At 36.4% G+C, this 24,708-nt stretch overlaps 1 protein-coding gene across 1 annotated transcript in view; it reads right to left on the bottom strand.

Annotated features, from left to right (window-relative positions):
- Positions 1 to 8,467: 8,467 nt before the first annotated feature.
- The window catches only part of med27 (mediator complex subunit 27), a 60,586-nt gene continuing 44,345 nt past the window's right edge, over positions 8,468 to 24,708 (bottom strand). Inside the window, exons 5-8 of the mRNA XM_084086636.1 lie at positions 16,073 to 16,180; positions 13,679 to 13,720; positions 10,916 to 10,993; positions 8,468 to 8,964 (exon numbers count right to left, since the gene is read on the bottom strand). Coding sequence (XP_083942762.1) covers positions 8,830 to 8,964; positions 10,916 to 10,993; positions 13,679 to 13,720; positions 16,073 to 16,180 — 363 coding nt within the window. The 3' untranslated portion in view covers positions 8,468 to 8,829. The remainder of the gene's footprint in view (positions 8,965 to 10,915; positions 10,994 to 13,678; positions 13,721 to 16,072; positions 16,181 to 24,708) is intronic.

The following is a 24,708-nucleotide window of genomic DNA, read 5'->3' as shown; positions in this document are numbered from 1 at the left end:
GTCAATGCTTGACTGGTTAGCATGATGGTTGATGATGTAACATGTAGTTCAAAAGAGCATCATAGCAAGTAGCTGTGAATTATGCTATCAAGCAACAATATATTATATTAACAATATTTAGCAACTTAAATGGCATAAAATCATAAAATGTATGATGGTAATACGTGTGCTTTAGAGGGTTAGTCCACTCAAAGACAAAAATTCTCTCATTATTTACCTGTCATCATTCACCCATCATTCCAAACTTTTATGCATTTATTTCTTCTGCTGAACGCAGAAGATATTTTGAAAAATGTTAGTAACCAAACATTTCAGTTCCCATTGACTTCTATTGTATTTTTTGTCCATACTAAGGAAGTCAAAGGGAACCGCTAGCAACATTCTTCAAAATGTCTCCTCTTGTGTTCCACAGAAGAACGAAAGTCAAACAGGTTTAGAATGACATGAGGGTGAGTAAATAATGATGGAAATTTCATTTTTGGACGGATCAACTTTTTAAATGCAATATAGCAAATTAATTAGGACTGCATGAGGGAGACGCATAAGGATACTAATATATTTGTTCCATTTATGTCTCTTTGTCTTTGTAAAATTAGACGAGCACCACTTGAAATCCCTCCTTTAAGCAACGGAATCAGTGTGAAGGAAAGTAACAAACCGAGTTTAAACCTAGGGCAAGAAGTCTTGCAGTTTCTCACGGCCATTCGGCACTCTGTGTGCTTGCCAGCTACAGCAAACATTGATTGGCTGATTAAGCACAAATTGATTAGCAGGCTCTCATTAGCATCCCATTAGCAATGACCTATACCTAGCAAGACACACCGCATTCTGACTCAAATGGATTAACAAGCACAACAATCCCGCCACAGACAGAAAATCTGTGAACACTTCTCTAAAAGCCAGAAATCAATGGATTTCACATTATTAACCCCCGACGGACATAAAACAGCGCTCTAATGCCGTATCATGGGCACAAAGCCCCATTTTAATATTTGCATTTATTTACATTAACAATAAGCTGGCCAACCTCTATGCCCTTGAATCAGTCCAAACACACTGCATGGATACTATTTCGATAATACAATCCTTTCATATCAACAAACAACGTGGCATTTATTTTCAGCAGAAGGACAAGAGAGTATGCTGCATTGCTTTTGAATAGATATGCCTGGGGACTTTAATTTGAATATATCTAATAAAACAAATATTCAAAAGAACAACAAGACAAGGCTGATATTTTCATTCGCTTGAAAATGAAAGCTCTAATTTGCAGAGGGATGACAGGTCAAACAATCGCGAGTTGATAATGTTATTGTCTGCACATCTTAGCTTCGTCCTCCCAACAGAAACATACACTTTTAAAAATCTATGAAATGGCTCGATATAGCAACAAGCAACAATATATTATATTAACAATATTTAGCAACTTAAATGGCATAAAATCATAAAATGTATGATGGTAATACATTTAATTTGAATATATATAATAAAACAAATATTCAAAAGAATATTTTGATAATGTTATTATTATCTGTGAACATCTTAGCTCCGTCCTCCCAACAGAAACATACACTTTAAAAAACCTATGAAATGGCTTGAAATGCAGTTTTCTGTCCCATGTTGTATTTCCTATTTAAAAAGGTATTTAAGTGTCTGGAAAGTTCTGTTTTTTAATTAGTTCGCCCTTAAGGGTGCAGTAAGCAATTTCTGAGAAACACTGTTGATATTTGAAATAAACCCAAACAAACACACCCCTCCCTTCATTGCTCCGCCCCCAAAATAATGCTTTACAAAAAATAAAAGTGAAGATGACGAACCAACAACAAGGAAGAACAAAAATGTAACATACAAAACTGCCCTGTTACTATATAACATTACAACAACAGCACATCTTGGTTCTGTCAAACAGCTAAACCAATGTTACTCACATATGGAGCAGAAACAACACAACCTCAGCGTCCGTTTTCAAGCCTTCCTGCTTAGGTCTCTCCAGCACACGAAAGCTTTTCTAATATTAATGTGGGTCCTAAAGCTCTTTCCTGATATTCCTCTGATCTTTTCTCTTTTGTAATGTCTCTCAGCCATCTCTCTTTCTACAGTCGTTCTTCAAATCTCCCTCTTGCTCACTCTCTCTCCTCCCCCATTCATGGATGGACACGCCCCCTACTGCTGATTGGCTACAAGTGTGTTTACATTTCTCAGAAATAGCTTACTGCACCTTTAAGGCAGAACTTACTGTAGCTAGTAGCTCCTAAGCTCTCCATAAAGTAAAGGGTTGTCACATAATATGACATTTACCTTTACTGATCCAATAAGAAGCCTCCAAAGATTCAGAACAGTTTACCTTCTTGTGGTTGATTTTTTTTAAAACTTCTTTTGTCTCACGTAACTACAAATACATTTTCTTTAAAATAGGATTTAACATTTAAATATGAAAAATTATGAAAAAGCAATACATAAAAACTAAAACTATAATAATTTATAGTATTTATAATACTTTTGATTGAAATAAAATTGGACAAATATTTGCACTGCCTCCGAGTGCAGGATGAGTCATCAATAATTTTTTCTCGGTTTCCTGGAAAATTGCTAATTTTATATCAGTTAAAAGTTTATTTAGGAGAAAGTTTCAATGAATTACTGAGCCAGAACATGAAAATATGGACTCTTGGTGTAGCTATTCAGCTATTCAGACCACAAGTAATTTTATGTTTCAACCACAGATGTTGAGACAGAGCCTGTATATTCTGTAGTGCAGGAATAAAGTGGTTCATTATCAAATTTCAGTGTTATAGCCTTGGCCCAAATTGAGCTTTTTACTAATGCTGATATTTATATTATGACATATAATATAAAATGTAATTTATATGACATCATTTGCAGATCATTTCCTGTCTCGTCTCTATCGTGCTATTGAATGAAAGTTGAAAAATAAGTGAAAGTTTAAAGGGCTAGTAATCAAACTATAAAAGTTTGAGTACGATCTGAAATGACAAATTTATGAGGTTTATGAGTTTTATTTTACATTGCACAATATCATGCTGCAAAACCTAAAATATTCCTAAATCTTTAATGGTTTCGTATAGGGGTCAGCTCTATCCTCATTAGTCTACAGGTCCTGTAATTATGCAAAGCAAACATCCATTAGTTTTGTTTTTTTCTTCACGTATAACATTTAACTAAATCCATGAGTAATGCTGGCACTACTTTGTGCCTGGTCTCTGCGTCTTGCGTGTTCAACTTTAGTGCATGAGAAAGTTCTCGCCATCTGCGATAAGCTGTTAAAAATTCTGTCTGTATAAGTGCTAGAGTTTTCGAGCATCTGATGCATAGTAGGTCTTGTTAACAGTTCTAGTGGGTGGTGATTCAACATGCCAAGAGGGTGAGCTCCATCATTTCAGAGCGAAGCGTGAATCTTAGTTCCCGGCACAGATCAGTGACACATCAGCGCAAAGCGACAAGTTGGTGCCAGAGAATCGTGCGAATAGATGCTTGTGTGTGTCTGTTCTTGTTAATAATGTTTAAGCTGTCTCACACAGTGCTCTTATATGCATATATATGCATTAAGAACAGTGGATTTGTTGTGAGATTTTCCCATTGCTACTTTGAACATAAATGGTAACGCTGTGATTTTATACATCACTGAAGCTAAGGCTAAAGCTCCATTTAGTGCAGAGAATCAAGTGTTCACACAATGCTTAACATTACATCTACAATTTTCAGGTATGTACCGCAAACCCATAGGCATTCGGCACAATGCAGATAAGATGAGCAGGGAACAGATGGAACGTGGATGTGGCTTGTGCCTGAACATGGTGCCGATGTACGCACCTCCTACATAAGCCTGAGACTGTTAGCATGGAGATCTTCCAGAACATTCTTGGCATCTAGAGGATCTAGTCACCATCTGTCTCCCAGGACAACCTCCCAACATAGACCTTCCCCGCCTCCCGACACCCCTGTGCTCATCAGCTCAGAGATACGGTCGCCTGTCAATGAAATTCACCGGCCGTTTGTCTTGGGTGGGCAAATATGAACCATAAGACAATTCTGTTTGGATCATCTGCACCACCTGTTAAGTCTACGAAAACAGACGACGGCGTGGTATTGTTAACAGGAGACGTGCACTTTGCCAGACTTGTGTGAATCAACAGGAAGAATTACTAAATGCACACACAAAGCATAGCCAGAAATGAGGCCATTGATGAAGAACACAAAACAGGAGTGAATTCGGTGTCAGTGTGAACGCTTCAAACCGTTCAGTACCAGATTTATTAATAAATGGGGATGCCCAGTTTTTTAATTAGTTTGTTCTCTTAATAGTAAGAATAAGCTTCCAAATTTGTAAACAGAAACAATGTTTTAAAAGCCATGCCATTTCAGTTTGTCATATTGTGGTTGAAGTTTCAAACTTATTTTGCCTCATGTAACTAAACATTAATAAATGTAATTACTAAAAAAAACAATTAGTATAATTACTAGTTTTATAATTTGATCTATCAGTATTTATTAATTTTTGATAAAGTTCCATAATATTTTTTCATAGCCTATATATTAATTATTTATATTACAGATGTTTTTTAGTTTTTTTACATGAAACATGAATGCATAAATAGTTACACATTGTGACACTCACTATTTTAATGTCCTTTATCTCTTAAATGTAGGCTATATATCTAAAGGCCTGTTTAAAAGTAACTGTTTATTCATACAAAATTAATTTTTGCAAGCAAAATTGTGATTATATTACAGTAAGTGTTTCAGTTGTGACTATTTTTGTTGTTGTTGGAAGCATCCATATTGCACTTCTGTGGCTGAATGTGCTAGCCGGACTGCCATTGAGATGAATGGGAATGCTAATGCTAACAGATCGCTTTCTCCAGCTGTATAAACCGCTTTGGGACAGTTTTCGCTGTTAAACCAGAGAAAATCCAGTGACGTTGAAATAAATATAGCAATCATGCCTTAAATCTGCAACACCCTTTTTGCAGCCTTGGCGAATTTACACTGGGGCAAGGACAGGGAGTACGCAAGGCAACTGGTCTGGAAATCAATCATTAGCATGGGTCGAGGGCGGTAATTAGGCGTTCAGGAGGGAGTGTGTGGGACGAGGTGACGAGGAGCAGTTAATGAGGCCACGGGCTGTGGAGGGGTGAACGGCCAGCACCGCGGGAAACTTCACACACACGCCGCAATTATAAGGCACAGTACACAAACATACGATTCAACACCCAAGGAGGTCAGGCTGAAAAATGTGCTGTTTCATAGATGACAGTCTAACAAAGCCTTGAGAACTGAGGTGCTATTTTTGTTTTAGAAAGGCAAAGGAATGGCCCGTCCTTCTGTAAGACTTGCTAAAGGCTTGTCTATTACTTCATGAGATCAGATTTCTGAGAAAATAACTAGTTATTTTATTGCAATGATTCATTTTGTTTAGGTTTTTTTTTAGGGACAAGCCCTAGGGACCTGAGATTAACACAAATTAGCATTGTGCTAAAATTTGCATGTCATTTTTTTTTCTTTTCTGTATGTACTGTTAAGTTTCCTATACTGGTATTTTTGTACTGTGCTAAATAAAAAACAAAACAAATAAATAATTTAGTCTAATCGAGCAGACAATTTTATCTAAAAATTTTACTTCAGGATACAATTTTTTCATTAAACATGAAATGGTGACCCAGTACTGCAAAAACTGTTATCCAAAAGTAAACAAATATATTCATAAAATGAAACTTTTAAATGTTAAATTATTATTACCGTGAAATAAATTTGGATAAATTCTTGTGTTGTGTTTATGCCCAATAGGCTTTTTACTTTACTGTTAGAGTGCTTGATTTGTAAACGTACACTGTAAAATCTAATTAATTGGACTTACTTAAAAAAAAGCATGCAAACCGACTGCCTTAAAAAAAACAAGTAAAGTGAAATAGGAATAGTATGTGGTACTGACAAATGCTTAGTTAGTATAGTTCACTTACACAAGAGTACTAGTAACTAAAAAAGAACTGTAGAGAGTACTTGTTAATTTACTTTAAATAAAATATAATTGTTACCATTGTTGTGTTTTGCAGGCTGAATGTTGAAGTCTGTGTGACTCAAGTATGATCAATTGCAAGACTGTCACAAATATAGAGGGATTATATAAACCCAATTAAAAGTTTCACAAGGTGTTTAGGACATAAGTGTTCGCAAAAAAATTATAAAAGATCATTAATTGACATGAAATATAGTTAAGTTATACATCATTCATTCATACATATAATAATATATATATAGATATATATTAGCCTACTTCTCTTCCTTTGAAACCGAATAACTGATTTCTTGTTGCAATCGCTGCATCAATGGGAAGAGAATTACAATAGTATAAATGAAGTTCCAAGTGCCCAACCAAAGGGATCACTAATAATGGCCATAATGGTGACTAAAAACATTTTAGGAAAATCAACAACAATTTATGAAGTCAGCTTATGTGATGTTCTCTCAAATAGTTGTATTACAATTTCAACATTCAAGATGACTTTGGGAAATGAGTGAATGCAAACAGAAAAATAACTGCAGAAGTGGAGGAAATGAGTGAAAAGTCCATTAAGATTTTCCCCGCCTCAAAAAACCACTCAAACCAATCAATTAATCTTAACTTGGGTTTTCTGAGTAAACAAAGCATAGTATGTGAATAGTACAGATTACTAGATTTTTACAATTAAGTTAAGACATTAAGTAAAGTTAACTAAAAAGTGTTAGTAAGAATCACTGTTGGATTTTACAGTGTATATAAGCTATATTGGATTTTCCGTTTTATTTTTTGAAATACTAAAATACTCTAAACTGGCACTATATGAGTTACCAGATCTTGGTATCTGTCATTAAAAAGCCATATTGGTCAGTAGTGGTTAGTCAGTATACCATTTAGCACCATACCATATTAAAAGTACAACAGTATTACTAAACCAACACTGTTTACTAGAGGATTGAAGCAACAATATTTCCTTCACCCTGGTAGCCTCTCTCACCTTTGAATTTACGAAAGAAGAGAAAAACACTCCAAAGAATGAAGCTTGAAGGCTATTTAATCTACTAATGCAACAAAGACTGAAGCTCACCAACTGTTTTCGGGAACAGATGCTATGTTAACTGTGGAGTGACGAGTAGGTGTATGAATTAACCCTAGAGTCCCACTTCCAGTCGGAGAGAGAAAGAGAGAAATGGTGCGACTCCAGCACGACTGCGGAGGCATTCGAGACTTCTCTGAGTAACTCGACTCAAAGCCTCACACACGCCAGCCAGAGTGGGATCTGAAGGCAATGATGATTTTCACTTGATCAAAGCAGATCATGAAAAAGCGGCACAGCTTCTTGAGTTTTTTTCTTCTTCTTCTTTTTTTTTTTCAGAAAAGCTCAGAATATAAAGTGAAAGTGAGCCTGCTCATTAGGATTTTCAGCAGGTTTGAAAATTCAGGATTCAGATGATCCTGCTCTCAAAGCAGCACTATACTGATATTCATCACATATTAAAGTTCTGAAATGAATTCAGCCCAAACCAAATATAATACATATTCCATTTTAACCAATTTTTGGTTTTGAAAATGTTATATTGTACTTCTTAAGAATCTATTTTTTTCATTTTTAATATTATTAAATCTAAATGCCATAGTTTTTCTATAAAATGATTAAATATGTATACTGATTAAGTTTATACATCATTACATTTTTCATATATTTTTATGAAATGCCAGACAGTTTCGTTTAGATTCTTCTAGGCAGTTTTTATAGGCTGAAAGGCATATCAAGATCTCAGAGTACAATAGTACATTAGATCAGTCAGCCCTGTAGCTCCAGCTGATGTAATTAAATCATGGCTGATGTTCAAATGAGAATCTATGTGGCTACATAAAGATCAAATTCAAGCAGCACAAACAGCTTAAATTAACGAGTATAAAACAGCATATTATGAACATGAAATGAGTAAAAACACCCTTTTGATACTACATTGACATGTGGTTTCTGGATAAACATAACAGGCTAACAACCTCAGAACTCATGGCAGGTCTTGGAAAAAGTCACTTTCTTTCTGGCACTGATGGTCAAAGTGAATTTCTCATGCCTAAAACAAAATGTGTTCAATAATTTAAACTTGCATGTACAATGTGTCATTGCAAAAGTGAAGCCACATCAGGCGAGGTTAGAAAACAAGCATCTGCGATTTCGGCGTCATATACATCTAAGAATGTACTCTAGATTGCAGTTCATTTTTTATGAACTGCATGAACATTTGCACACTGGTTTCTGAACTTTATACAAGCATTTTTAAAAAGCAGAAATTTGAAGAATTTTCCATAAAAAAAAAAAAAAATCATGATCAAACACTGTGCAGGCATATTTTAATAAAAGAAACATAGTATATAATACTAAATACTCACATGTTTTAAAAAGAATTATGAGGCAAGATGTGGAAAAACAATAGCAAATGCTTTTAAAGGTCAAGTTTATTTAAAGGTCAAAAAAAATGGACAGCCTATAACATTAAAGATTATGACCAGCTTGTGGTAGATAGCCTTCTAGCCATTTACAATCTGAAACACATCAGCATTTAACATGTTCTATTTACAAATGTGATTAAAAAACATTGTGGTATCTATCTGAGGAATGATGTTCTTCTAAAAGAGGGAGGAGCAAAGCTGTGGAAATCAAAAGGCTGGAAAATCTCTCGACAGCAGCGGGTCTTCATGATGAATATAAAACTATCCACAATGGGGCTATCTGCAAAACACTGCTAGAAACAGAATCTTTGAGTTTTTCGAGCCAAAATCCTGTGTGTCCCAGGACAGCGTCACTGCCGGCAGGTGTCATGGAAGGCCTCCAGAGTTCGGAAGTCCCTCCATGTTGGAGGAAGGCCCTCCTGCAGGAACTTGCCACAGCGTTGACACGGGTTCTGGAAAAGCTTGATGTAGCTCCTCAACCAGGTCTGGTCAAAAGAACAACACAAATATTTGTGCCTTTTTTTTTTCTTCAAGAGCTGATTGGTTAAAAATTCCCAAAACTAAATAGCGTTCCTCATGTGAAGCAGACAAGACTTAACGTGACTTGAATGATACATTTTAGCCAAAATGAAGCAAAGTATAAGGATGTTTTCCTCCTGAAATGCTGTAAAACTGTTGGCTGACCTCACTGCACTGGCATCGGTTGTGTGAGAGCAGCATGAGGGTCTGTGGGGTCTCACAGCAGTCACAACTAGACATTGATTAACAGCAGGAGGAGTGTGTCTGCTCTCCTCTCTAACCCGTCTTCACTGGGACGCTCAGCACAGTTGGGGTTTACCTGCACCTGTCAGGACACATTGTCTTTCCTAATTCATCTGTCGGCCCAAACCGCCCTCCACTGATTCCCTGTTATTCACACTCCAATTAGCACACACAAAAGGCCTATCTTTCTTTCTATTGTATCTTATCTTATCTGTCTGTCTGTCTGTCTGTCTGTCTGTCTGTCTGTCTGTCTGTCTGTCTGTCTGTCTGTCTGTCTGTCTGTCTATCTATCTATCTATCTATCTATCTATCTATCTATCTATCTATCTATCTATCTATCTGTCTGTCTGTCTGTCTGTCTGTCTATCTATCCATATCTATCTGTTTGTCCCTCCCTACCTACCTACCTACCTATCTATCTATCTATCTATCTATCTATCTATCTATCTATCTATCTATCTATCTATCTATCTATCTATCTATCTATCCATATCTGTCTATCTATCTATCTATCTATCTATCTATATCTGTCTATCTATCTATCTATCTATCTATCTATCTATCTATCTATCTATCTATATCTGTCTATCTATCTATCTATCTATCTATCTATCTATCTATCTATCTATCTATCTATCTATCTATCCATCCATATCTGTCTATCTATCTATCTATCTATCTATATCTGTCTATCTATCTATCTATCTATCTATCTATCTATCTATCTATCTATATCTGTCTATCTATCTATCTATCTATCTATCTATCTATCTATCTATCTATCTATCTATCTGTCCGTCCGTCCGTCCGTCCGTCCGTCCGTCCGTCCGTCCGTCCATCCATCCATCAGGATCTTAAAGCTAAATCTATCTGACCGCCTCTGTTTATGTATCTGTCTGTCTGTCAGTCCATCCAATTAATCAATCAATATGTCTGTCCGTCCAGAAAGCAAAAAGGAACGAGAGACTAAATGACTGGTGATGTTTTTTTAGGTTCTAAATTAGCTGTCCTCAGGATGGCCTCGGAGCGAAGTGCATCAATGGTGCGGTTTTTAAATCCGCATACGGGAGAAAGTCCACGATTCCAGCCATGATCAGAATAGCTCCGCATTGATCTTACGGAGAAGTAATCAATCTCTCCACTCTTTTCAAAGCTTAGAGCAGAGGTCGGCTGACTATTTAAAGACGGACCAGACACAATGCTTTACATCACACACAAATAAACAAGTCACAATAAGGTAAACTTGTGAAATTATTAAAGATTTCAAACATAAAATCAACAATTTTATCATTCCAGGGCACAGTTTGATGGGTTTATATACATTTAATCTAGCAGATGCTTTTATTCAAAGCTAGTATTTACAGTGCACTCAAGCTATCGGTTTTCAGCATGTGTTCCCTGGGAATCGAACCCATGACCTTGGTGTTACTATTGCCTTCCTCTACCAGTGAGCTACAGGAATTATTTTCCTCAAGCACTATTTTATTTCACAGAATAGTGTGCACCAAGCTAAATTTCAGCTTTTGGTCTAACATGATCTTGCATGCATTCTTACGATGTGGAATACAACCTCTCGTTAAACCGCACCACACAGCTAAAGGCAAAATGTAATAATTTAATCATAATTCTTGCACAGTGTCAGTATAATTTTTAAAAGCAATGTACTATACCCACCATGAAGGAGCGAACTACAACATCGGGCATCTGGGGGAGCTGGTAATGCAGGAGGGCTGTGGTTGCATGATCAGTGACCTGAGAAAACAAAAAGATCACTGAGAAACATAACAGAAGGTGTACAATGAGTGCATTAACATGACCTCCCACATTTACAAAACCAAAATGAAATGAGGACACAGATAACATATATTTTAAATAGTTATATAGCCAGTAAGATATATTTATGCTAATTGGTGGTAGAAAATGATCATGTTAAACTAAACTATACGGAGCCCCTAAAGAGATATGGTGACGGGAAAAATATGAGATGGGAGGAAAAATTATATGTCAGTGTTATTGCATTTTTCGCTGTTTTGCATTCCCCGAGGAACTTTGCTTTAGCTCGTAAAATGTTTGTGTTCCTACATGGAAATTCGCGTTCGCTCACAAAACGTTGGAGTTTTTGCAAGTCTCTCAGGGGAACGCAAACGTTTTGCGAGTGAACGCAAAGTTTCTTGGGGAACACAAAAGTTTTGAAATATACCCCCCCCCCCCCCCATCTCTAATAATTCACCACCATGTCCCTTTAGGGGCTCAGTGTTTTGTGTTGCAAAACACCTTAACTCACTTTCTAATAGAGCTGTCACTTTTGTGAAAAAATTCTGTTCGATTTTAGAAACATAAGTGTTCATTGAATCGATTGTAAAATCGATTTTCCATGTCTAAAGACGTTTCCATTTTAAACGCCAAATATGGGCAAATCCACGGACAACTAACAGGCATTAGGACGAACGTAAAGAGGGTGCTTGAGACGCGCACAGGTCAGCAAATATTTGTAATATATTTTATATATAAATATATTTTATCTGATGATTTACTGGCATGAAGTTTCGTGCACGATAACAAACAGGAGTGCAACATTCTCGAAAAACAATAAGCAGAGTGGACTGCCATAACATAAATGAAAAACATTACTGCAGGCTTCAACATGGCTGTGTTTACGATTAGATATGTCAAACAAATTTCACCTACGTAGGCGATTGTAGACCGTAGCCCGAATCTGTATCTGTATGCATGAGACTGTCTGCATACCGGCAGAATTCACAGTTTTGTTGTAAAAAGAGACACATTATGCAGAGGTATAATTTGCTGTTATGCGTGTTTGTCAGAGCCTACAGTTGCTGTGTGACGCGCATTCGCTGCGGGCGTATCGTGATGAGCTGGACTCGCTCCGAGAAAAGACCGTTAAAATCGATTCCCTATTTTCGTTTTCGAAACTTGAGTTGGTTGGTCACTTAAAGTGACAGCCCTACTTTCTAACTGGACTTCAAGGATACATCCCAAAGTTAATCATATTCATCCATGTATACTGAAGCAGTAAATACCTTTTTACTCTTTATAAATTTGAATAAATTTCATACAATTTTAAAAACAACAGAAATTTGTATTTTCCATTTAGATTTTTCAGAGATAATTTACCCGTATTTTGCATTGTGCGTGTTACTTAATGGAAACTGTCCTGTCAGTACCTTTTCTGTTTTTCCATTTTTTTATTATACAATTATTTACAATAATAAAATTAACCTTGGTCCAAAAATACACTTTACTTTCTTAAAGCAAAATTAATATTTTTTTCCTTGCATGCATGGGCACACAAAGAAATCCTAATTAAAATAAATTTTCAGATCAATCTACCTACACTCAGATTAACTCTTAAGTCCAATTTTGCAGAAGAACACCATAACCTTATTACTTTCCATAAAATCCCATCTTCCATTACTAATGTAATTATAGAAAGGGACTAAAAAGCGAACCACTTCAATCTCCCATCATCGTTTCATCAGAACTGCCAATGCTGACCAGAGTCCTTATGGGAAACCAACCAGTTAATACCTGTTGCATCATGGGAAAATAACCCTCAAATGGTTACTGTTGAAGTGTAAAAAATAAAATAAAATAAGTAATGCTTTTTACAAACACAGAAACATCTGTGTGAAACTATTGGACAGCGGGGACATGTGAGGAGTAAAGAACGATTAATTAAGCAAGGACTGAAAACGGGAACACAGCAGTGACAGCTGGGAGGGGAAGATGAGAGGCAGCCCATCCCTCCAGTTTGAGGCAGCCTGGGTTCGAGTTAGCGTTCACATCCGGGGAAATAAAGAAATAAACAGGTCTGCGCTTTGATCAGCCCGTGCAGATGCGAGGCGCTCAGTTACAATGCGAGCGGGTTCTCGCAACCTCTCGCTTTAAGTTCCAGGCAGCTCGTCATACACATTCTCTTTCCTTTGAAAGGAAAGCTAGTTTTTTCCCTCTCTCCCTCTCTTTGAAAGGTGCATCAGCATTACCCACACTACGTAGTTTCATCTGCCCCAGAGGCTGACTGCTCTCTAATTCCAGCCTAATGAGATTCGGGGAGGGTGGAGAGAAGACGACTGGATGTTTAGGGTGCTGTCAAATGAGGGCGAAGTGGCTTGGAGTGAAATGAAATAAAAAAACACGGGGACAAATGATGTCTGAGGGATGAAAGGCAGGGATTGGCAGTGGAGAGGTGACAAGAAATTCGACCATCATTGAGAAGAGAGATCTCATTAGGATTTCACAGACATGCGATTTAAATTAATTTATTAATTTATTGTGCGGCTCAAATTCAAGATCATTTCATTACGTGCCAATATTTCCCAACACATGCTACGGGTAATGAGAAAGACATGCTCTGTTGATTAAACTGAGTTTCGAATGTTTGTTGTGATGCCTTAAGATGTCAGCTGTGTTACTCACCTTTTGAAATGCTTGATAGTTGGATTTTGACCAGATGTCCAGCTAAAAAAAAAAAAAAAAAAGACAGAAAAGTAAACCATGAAATCAATGAAAATACTTATTCCCTGGGATTCAAAATAATTGCATGATACCCAAATTTTGCCCTTAAGTGTGCCCTTAATCACAACCCTTCTTAAAATCTTACATCTTTTTTGCTCTTTGCTTAGGGGTAAAAAGAAGTTTGAAATATGTTTGCAGCGGTATACTTTAATATGCGCTGTGTGAATTCCTCTCAATAGCAAAATAAACACTACAAAAATGACAGTGGTGAGAAAACAACAGTTAAGAAAGCATCTGATTATAGCAATGTGGATATGTTCATTTTTGGGTGAAAGTGCACATAAAGAGTACAGAAATATATGCAGGACTTAAACTTAAACACTTTCTTTGACAGTTTAAAGGTCAGTAACGAATAGCCTTGCGTCTGATGTCAGGCATGTTGTGTGGGGGCGAAAAAAAGCCTTCACTAATCAACCCGTTGAGCGAAGGTCATCAGAAGAGTTTTCAAAGACGACAACAAATCAAAATGTTCTCTGATTCTAATATCAAACAGGCCTGGTGTCAGCATTTATCAGAGAAATCAGACTCTATCTCCCCTCTGTCCTCAAACCCACCTCCAGACACTGCTGCCCTTTGAAGTAAAAAGAATGCCGGATCGCAAAATTACCCAAGAGATGTCTGAGATCGTCTTTGAAGCCCTACTTTGATAGCATAGTTTCGCTTCTCCTACCCCTTCCTCTCCCCTTTTTTGTGTTTGGGGGTTCAGATGGGCTCTGTTGGGCCTCTTGCATATGGTTATGGTAAGCTATGTGGCATTGTTTGAATTGTAAGGACCAAAGAGGGGGTTTAAAGAAAATGCCTGTTGATATTCTGCCTCGTACAGTCCCAAAATGACCTTTGAGGTTGATTCAAAGGCTGGAGTTGTCTGCAGCGTTTCATACAGATAACTGTAAAGAAAATAAAATGAAATAAAAAGAGTATTTGGGCAGAATTCTTTAGGATTTGTTTCTCGTAGTTTGTCTAAGAGTCTGATTGATTTCTTCTCAACCCAAGGTTTAAATAAGCAAAATGCATTTTAACAAGCAGAATGAGCTCATTTCATTTTAAAGCTCCACAATCTTAAATCTATAATGAACTGGACTTAATTACTGTTTGTTGACTTGTTCTCGAGGGGTTGAGTTTCCTTCCCAAAGATAAGTAGATATTTAAACTCAGACTTGTTTCTTTACTCTTTAGTGTTTATAGCAGACAAAAGACAAATGGTTGAATATAAATCTCTAGCCATCATGCAATATTATTGATCTTAATATTGCTTAGATATCTTTCCTTGAATTGACATTAAACATCTTAACCATACTCTCAATGCTGCATTCACGACTATATATATATATATATATATATATATATCAGAATAGCATATACAACAGAACACAAAGCATATAATACCGTATCCCACAATGCAATGCACTCAATTTACAGCTTGACAAAGCAACAGGAATTAATATCAGCTATAATCTTGACTTGTTACTTAATCAGACTGACAAAACTTAATCAGACAATACTAAATTAAAATTGAGTTTTTTAAATTTATAATTATAATTTGTATGTACAATTGTTATAATAATTTTGTAATTTTTATTACCAAAATACGCAGAATAAAACATTTATTTGGCATCCTACTCTTCTATTTGAAATATAATTGATTAAGCAGTATGCAAGTACATCCCTCTCATCTACATTCAGCAATTAAATAATGAGTTTTTACTGGCATAATGAGAGCGGTTTAGGCCTCACGACTGATATCCTGGTGCGAGCGTTGCTGCGACTGTCAGTCCGAGTTTTCTGGCGAAGCAGCAGAGGTTAATATGCAATTGCTCACCACACACGTTTGGACGCAGAGGCCCAGAGGCGCGCAGCACAAAGAAAGGGCCTGGCAAGCAGTTCAGAAGATTCACATTCGCTGCCATAATTAACTGTGATCAAGCATCTCTGCAGCTTTGATGGCCACCTCATATTAGTGTCACCAAAGAGTGTTCAAACGTTGCGGCTTTCACAGAGATGTACAGAACGCTTCAGAATGAATGAGGGGACGCTGCTCAACCTGACACGAGGGACGTGAGAATAGAGGGTAACGCATACGTACATGCTTTTCATGTTCAAGAGAGAGCCGAACACATCATGTGAATTATTAAACGACTGTGCAGACACTTTTATCAATAGCTAAAAATCCAGGGATTTCACATCCTTACCTAAGCCAGAAGTACTCAAGCTAAATTTGAAGGTTCAACTGGAATAAAATGGACAAAGATGAGCTTTAAACTAGATTTAAACATGGAATGAAATGAAATGTTTTACCTTTCCATCCTCAGAGTATATGTTCTCGTGAAAACCTCTGACAATAGTGCGGTCAATAAAAAGGCTCCTCATAACCACGATGGCTTTCAAAACCTTCCCCAGTGTGACCTGGAAAGAAAAAAAAGAGAAGAGATCATTCTAGTTTCTTTAGCACAGAAGATAGGTTGGGTGGATGAAATTTGGGGGCGTTTCTTCAACCACGGGCACTTTTTGCCCTCTTGCTTTCACAAAAATAAACGCCATTTTTGTGATTTTCTTCTAAAACCATTTTCTCAAATCTTGCATTTCTTTGTTTTATGTCTGATAACATTATGTGGTGGAAACGACATTTGAAATAAAATGTCCAACTCCTTTCTCTGGCTAAGGACAATATCATAGCTAGCTTTTTATGTAAAGTAAATTGTTTTTGCATCAATTGAGAAAATTATAGCTTGTCTGGAAATGACAAACAATAAAAATATTCTGTTGACAAGTGATATTTAGTTAACACTTTTTGTAAAGTGTTACCGATGTTGACATTGATATTTTTGTCACATATTTCTTTACATAACACGTATACACATTTCTAATTCAATATCAATACCAATATCAAGAATGCTCTTTACTGACACCGCATGGAAACCATTTACTTTTGATAAAACCGTATTAGTGGCAAAACCATTCGTTGTGATGGAAATGACGCCACAAATGAGGGCCAGTCATAATTTGGGTAAAACACAAGCAGGATCACAATAAATACTGAAATGGTTTATGATTATTTCATACTTAATTTAAATGATAAAAAAAAAAATCTATTTTTATGATGGATTTAAATATCTATGCGTATACGTTGCAATCTTAAAAAGATAAAAAGTTAACATGAACTTCATTAAACAAAAATAATGTATTGTAATAAAAATGAACCCTTGGGACATAAAGGTGTCTGTAGTTAATCATTTATTCAACCAAAATATCTTTAATTTTTCTCAATTTCTAAAACATACAGCACAAAACTCTTCTCGTCAGAGGATTAGTTTTTCCTTCATGCCAAAAAAAGTTCACACACCAGCCTAAAACCATCTGCTGTCAGGAGGGGTTTCTCTTGAGTCTTCAGGCTTAAAATGGGTTTAATCTAAGGCAAAGGAGGAAATCCCAGTATAGCATTCTTAAATCCTCACATTCACTTAGCTTTCATGCTAGGCACACCACAGAGAGAAAGACAGATACAGTACAGCATGGACAGGAAGAAGGGTGAGGATCTCCAAATCAAGCCCTCTGTGTATTTGCCAAAGCTGTTCAAACATCAACACTGTCCCGAGAACAAAACAGCAATATGTTTCGGCTGAGCCCCACTTGCTGAATAATTTATGTGTCAGGCACAGTAAGGGATGCTGGGTAAGGCTGGGCCAGGTCTGAATGCTGGCAGGGTGGTGACGGTTCTTTTTATGGCCCCTCTGAGGTTTTTACAAGCCGGTAGATTTGACCCAACCACTGGCTGTGAAGGAGAACATGCTCAGGTGGTCTAAAAAACAGAGGGACAATGGCGACCAGCGTGATAAAGTTCAGCTAAAATAACACCCGAGTGACAAAGTTTGACATAAAAAGGAACTCGGAATCAGAAGAAATGAAATATCAGCTTATTTTAGATTCATAGAAGAGTTTTCAGGTTCCTCAGTGCTCCACTTTTATAAATGCCAAACCAATAATGCAATACGGAAGGGACTGCAATTATAAAGAGGGATATTAGTTTGGCAGAGGTGAATTTACCATCTTAAAGGCCCTCTGTGGTGAAAATAAAGTTTTTAATGTTGTTTATATGTCTATGTGGTGTTTTTAATATGCTTTAAGACAAACCGTGTGCAAATTCATCAGTCAACACCATTGCTGAGTATTTTCTCCTTAAAACTGCAGTGAACCAAACAATCGCCGGTGTTTCTTACATCACAAAATACCTTGTAACCAATCACGTCAATGCGCGGGTGGGCTTTAGCATATTTATCATTAACTATGCTGCGAAGCAAGGGTACATTTAGCAATATAGCGGGTGAATTATCTATATAATGTATATTACGATGTTATGAACTATATGCCTATATAGCCCAGTAACAAAGAAAGAAAAAAATAAATGAAAATGAGACTTCACAAGCATTACAATGGATGGATTGCCTTGCAGTCAATGAAGAAAAGCAAAAATGCCACTGAAGTCCAGCGACAGAGTCTGGTTCTATGCATACATGAATACAAATATGAATAGGAAATTACTTGTTGTTTGGGTGAAAGAGCCGATTGCAAAAACAAACCATATCCGCTGAAGGAGATGTCACTGCCGCAGAATCCCACACCTGGTAATTGGAAAACTTTTACACAAAAGATTCTCATTCGGAGAAATGGAGATATACTTTCTCAGCCTTTATTACTATATGTAAATGTGGCCTGCAAATTGATAGATAAAAAGCATTCTAAGTAAGTTTCAACCAAATTTACCTTACAACCAGTGTTTTTTTCCAGTATTATTCACATACTATTATAGTATTTATTATTCTGAATTGGCTTTCATTTTGATATTTTCAGTTTTCATTTCAATTTTAGTAATTTTAATGAAAAAATACAAATTTTATATGCTTTTTTATTAGTTAGTTTTAGTTAGATATTTCTGTTTAGCTTTAATTTTTTATTTCAGTTTTAGTATTTTTTGTGTACTACTAATTCTAATATTAATATTTTATATAATTTTATGTCAGCTTTATTTCAATTAACCAAACAATTTTTTTTTTTTTTTAGCTAACAACAACAACACTGCTTACAACACACAGTACTTCGCAACATCATAGCATCATACAATCAGAATGTAATGCCATGGTACTATCAAATATACTATGGTATTTAGTGATTTTCATGTTCTTATACCACATTGATTCGGTTATTGTTTTTAAAGGCACAATATGTAACTTTTTTGCTTTAAAAATAGCAAAAATCACTATATCTATATATTTTTTTTTAGTTGTGTACTTACAGTATCCCGACTGTTTCCAACAACTTTCAAACCAGGAGAAATTTTAATTTAATTCGAAGACACGGCACGTTTCTTTATTTCCATTTTGTCGCAGTCAATGGCGTCATATCCGCGTTGTCCCTGGTTTCTGCTTGTGCTGCCATGGTCACCAGAGCTATGAACTAGAGCCCTCTGATAGTAACCAAGACGACAGACGTGGACCACTGTAGTTCGCAATGTCTATCTGCACGCTGTTGTTGTTTCGTTCAAACATTATGGACCATGGCAAGCAGACTTTGGATAAAAAAAGGAGAACTAAAACGAGAATCAATATCAGCGCAGTGTTTTCGAGATGCCGAGAGCTCCCATAGACAGTATATAAACGAGAGCTCCACGTCCGAGACTTCGACCGCTCCTACATGTACTTTATTAAACAGATGAGCACATTTACATAAAACTAATCAATGTTATATAGTTCAACAATGATAAAATGTTAGAATATGATCTGTATGTTATTCTAATGTTGATCTAGCTTACTGCTAGTCTCATACAGACAAACTAACACATACATTTCAACACATTGAAATGCAGTTTAGTGTGCTAGTGTAATGTTAGACCAAGTGAAACAGCGCTGCGTTACCTCACAAGTTTAATTTGTCTAATAAACTGACCTGTGAGTTATAATTCTGCACTTGCGTGTAATTCGGTAGAATGAAATGTCCATATTCCTTTTATATCCACGGGACTCGCGTCGCTTGTGGAGCTAATAGCTGTCTCTTAGCAATCCCGAACTGCTTCATATCACAGTCATGATAAAAACATCGATGTATTCAGTCATCCATAAACATTATTAGATCGGTCGGCTTGACGTTGACGACAAGATCCATAATTCTTAGCAAATGTTGCGTCATCAAACTACGCCTTTGTTATTGTAAATAGGTTAGCGACCCCTAGTGGAGAAAAAATTCCATACTGTACGTTTAAGCAAGATACTTTAAAGTAGTTGTACACTCCAGATATTGGGGGAAAAAGTGTCTTGAGATGAGGGATGATGTTAACGATTATTTTGGTAATCAAGTAGGCCTAATAGGTTGATTATTTTGACGAATAATCCAGTAAAAAGGATATGGTGATTGATGTTATTACACTTTACAGAAGATCAAATCCGTGTTTAATCTTCGCCAAACAACATTTAATTCAAATGTCCACTTAATCTTTAATATTTGGCCACTTCTTTACGATAGAAATGCTACAGCCACTGTAATTTCTTGAACAAGAACATGTGGACATCAAAACTCAGCGAGGGTTGAAACTTTTATTTTGAAATTACGATAAACAACAGTTTAGAAACATATTGATATATTTTCCTGTGCCACACTGACAGACACTAATTATGTTCAGCTGTTCACTCATTATCATCATTATCACCTGTATATATGTTCGGCTTCAGTTCAGTGTCCAGTGTCATCAGTTTTGGATGTGTTGTAAATTGCTCTGTTCGTATTGAATTACCTGTTAGATTTATTAAATATTACCCGTTTACCTTCATCTTCATCATCTTCTACCTTTATACATGCATACCGAGTAGCTTTACCCCACCCCCGTGTGACAGGTGTAGGTTTATAAGTGATTTATGTTACAAATCTGGTGAAATGGAGCAGGTTGCATTCCCAGATGAACGTTATAAGCAACCCAAACTCACAGCATATGAGATGGAGTTTATTAACCGAGATGCTGAGACGTGCTCCACGCATGTAAATGATAACACCGCAACACTTCACTATGACACACGAATCGCAGACTTTGTGATTTTACAATAGCATTATGCTATATCATGATTTTAAATTGTTTTAAATATATCATGCAGCCTTATAAAATGGTCTAATAATGCGGTTTCTCGTCCTTGGAATGCGCCACTTCCGGTATTTTGCCTGTTAAAGATACAATATGTAAGAATTTTGTATCAAAATATCCAAAAACCACTTGCACAGTGTTATATATTTCTTTCAATTGTGTACTTCCATTATCCTAAACGTTTCCAAGAATTTGTAAATTCAGAGAAATTCACAATTTTAAAAAGTGCCCGTTCCCTGTTCACTTGTCGCCTGTCAATGACGTAATATCCGCGTTATCCCTGGTTTCCGCTTGTACTGCCATAGTAACCATGGCGACAGACATGGACAACTGCGTAGTGCGTAACGTCTAAATGCACGTTCAAACATTATAGACCATGGCAAGCAGACTTTGGGACAAAAAGAGAACTAAAACGAGGATCAATATCAGCGTGGCGTTTTCGAGATGCCGAGAGCTCCACGTCCGCGACTAACTTGGACTTGACAGAGCTTCACGAGTCACAACTTGACAGGGACACCGCTCTTGCATGTACTTTATTAGACAGGTGAGCAAATGTACATAAAACAAATCAATGTTATATAGCTAAACATGATGAAATGTTGTTGAATATGATGTTATTATAATGTTGATCTAGCTTACTGCTAGTCTCATATAGCAAACAAACTAACACATAGTATAACATTACAACTTTCAAAACACCCAAATGCTGTTTAGTACGGTGGCCGAGAAGGGTCACAACACAAACAAACGCCACAACAACTACATATTCAGAAAACACCTCCAAATTCAGAAAACACATACAAACGCCACAACAACTACATATTCAGAAAACAACTTCGTCGATTTCACATCACGTACGCTGCAAATATTCACAGCACGAGCAAATAGGGAAACGAACTGCAAACTGCAAAGACACAACGGAAATGTTTCCAGGGGGGGCCATAATCAGTGACGGCTACAAGAGGTAAGTGTTTCTCTTTTATTATGACAGACTTGTCGATGTGCTCTGATACCGAAGTGGTTTTGTGTGTTTTCAACATATTAAGTTATTGTCCCCATAACGTATTAGTCCACGCAGATAATTGTTAAACGTTCTGCCAACGTTGTTAGCTGGAAACTAGCTGGCTAGCTCGCTTCTGGTCACTAAATAGATGCATTACCGGCGTTTGTACATTGTTGTCCTGATATCTGAACTATTTATTTATTTTTCAGATTGAAATGTTCTGTCCGTTTTGTGCTGCAAACCACTTCGGTATCAGAGCACATCTGTCATAATAAAAGAGAAACACTTACCTCTTGTAGCCATCACTGATTATGGACCCCCTGGAAACATTTCCGTTGTGTCTTTGCAGTTTGCAGTTCGTTTCCCTATTTGCTCGTGCTGTGAATATTTGCAGCGTACGTGATGTGAAATCGACGAAGTTGTTTTCTGAATATGTAGTTGTTGTGGCGTTTGTATGTGTTTTCTGAATTTGGAGGTGTTTTCTGAATATGTAGTTGTTGTGGCGTTTGTTTGTGTTGTGACCCTTCTCGGCCACCGTAGTTTAGTATGATAGTGTAACGTTAGACCAAATGAAACAGCGCCGCGTTACCTCACGTTTAATTCGTCAAATAAACTGACCTGTGTGAGTAGTAATTCAGCACTTGCTGGTAGTTCGGTATAGAATTAAATGTCCTTATTCCTTTATATCCGCAGGACTCACGATATCTGTCTCTCATTAGCAATCGCGACCTGCTTCATACCACAGTCATGTTAAAAAACATGAATGTTTTCACTCATCCATAAACAATATTAGATCCATCAGCATGACAGCAAGTCCCATCATTCCGTTATCACTGCGTCATCAACCTACGCCTCTGTTATTGTAAGAGGTTAGCGACCCCTAACGGCGATTTTTTTTTACATATTGTAGCTTTAATCAACACGGGTAAATCGCAATTGAGGATTTTTTAAAAACGAGTACTCGACTTTAATCAAGGAATAATGAAAGCTCTACTTGATAAACAAATATATGTATATATTTTTTACAAGCTATACAAGTTGAATTATTGCAAATAATTGCAGTAGCCTAATACTACTTTGGTCTATTCTGTTAGTGTTAAAACCAGAATATAGAAAGAAAGAAAAAATACACAAAACCACAAACAAATGCTTACATTCTTAGACAAAGAAAGAGTGATATACAGGGAATATACATGTAGGACAGACAGACAGACAGACAGACAGACAGACAGACAGACAGACAGACAGATAGATAGATAGATAGATACAAAGGTCTGGAACAACAGGCAGAGTCGATGAACATTTTTAGGAAAATATCCCTTAAATACCCCACCACACGAGGCTCCTTCAATCACCCGACATCAAGCAGACAAGTATACAGATATCTAGAGAATGGCACACTGGCAAGTTCACACACATACACAAGACAGTGGGGAAAAAAGAAAGTCTGATCAATCATGTCAAGATCCAGCAGAAATACTCATTCAGACCCGTTCGTACTCCGCGAGCCCTCGCAACACATGTTTTTCCCGCTTTAAGGTTTGCTTATTAAATTCATGTCTGTCAGAGTAGCTGAACGCCTGGCCTGTGCCCGGAGCCGCTTGGCGCTGGCAGCCGACACCAGCACTCACAGCCTGAATCCATTACCCCTGACAGCCTTTAAAGTCATAGTTCTCCCAAATGTAAATTGAAATATTATTTTTCTAGCCAGAGAGGCAACTTAGAGGGTGGATGCCCAAAGACGAAAGCATTTAAGTTATTTTTGATCACTGAAAATGAATTCCTTATAAACATGCACTTAGTAAAGAATGCTAGTATATGAAAAAACAAAACAAAACAAAACAAAGAAACAAGCACATATATCCTATATTGAGTATTACGCAACTCTCTGGAAACAAAACACCAAAAAAGCAAAAAGTTAAAAAAATAATAAGAAAATAAGAAATTGAGAAACACTTTATGATTGTTTTAGAGACTAAAATATTTTTTTTTTTAAATAATATAAGTTCTACAATAAGTTTTAGCAAATTATAAATAAATATAAAAATATAAAATAAAATAATTAAATGCAAGAACATGATGATTTCACTCCAACAACATGAGTGAAATACAACTGAATAAATATAAATTAGCCTTCTCTAAAAGAATTTTTTTTATTAAATTAAAAACAACTGAATAATATAAAATAAAATAAGATAAGATAAAATATGAGAATATAATGGTCCAACAGGAGTTACAGTATATATCAAGTAATAAATATAATAAATATAAAATAAATAAAACAAAATAAAATAAAGTGTTGGGAAAAGTTTTAGATATTTAGAATATCATAGAGTGAATTTGCCTTCTGGTCTTTCTTCTCTTTTCATGAGAGTCCTGCTGAGTGTTGAAGCAATAAAACGACAACTGATCACTAGCCGGGGGAGGCACAGAACTTCACAGAAACTTCACACACATATTTTTTCCCCACATGCTGAGTAACTTTTCCTCTTTGTCTTTTTATTTCTTACCACAAAATGTTTCTAAAAGAAGCTGTGGACACAATACACCACACATTCAATGCTTATTACTTGATACATAATTCTGTAAGCGTCCTGTGAATCAGTTAGTGTAAGATAAATCATTTTTTTTTAAACCTTATGGAAAAGTAATGATTTATCCAAGTAACATCTTTTCAAAATGTACATGTCTCTAGATCTCTCAATTATAAAGTACTTGTATCCATGCTGGATTTTTGTACCTCTAAGCAATCTAAGCATTGTAGTTTATGATAAAACAAAATAGTTTTGCAGAGAAGCACAGTTGATC

This window comes from Abramis brama (genome assembly GCF_963993115.1).
Source record: "Abramis brama genome assembly, chromosome: 16".
NCBI classification, from domain to species: domain Eukaryota; kingdom Metazoa; phylum Chordata; class Actinopteri; order Cypriniformes; family Leuciscidae; genus Abramis; species Abramis brama.
The sequence above is the reverse complement of the archived record's forward strand: the minus strand, read 5'-3'. Positions and strand labels throughout refer to the sequence as shown.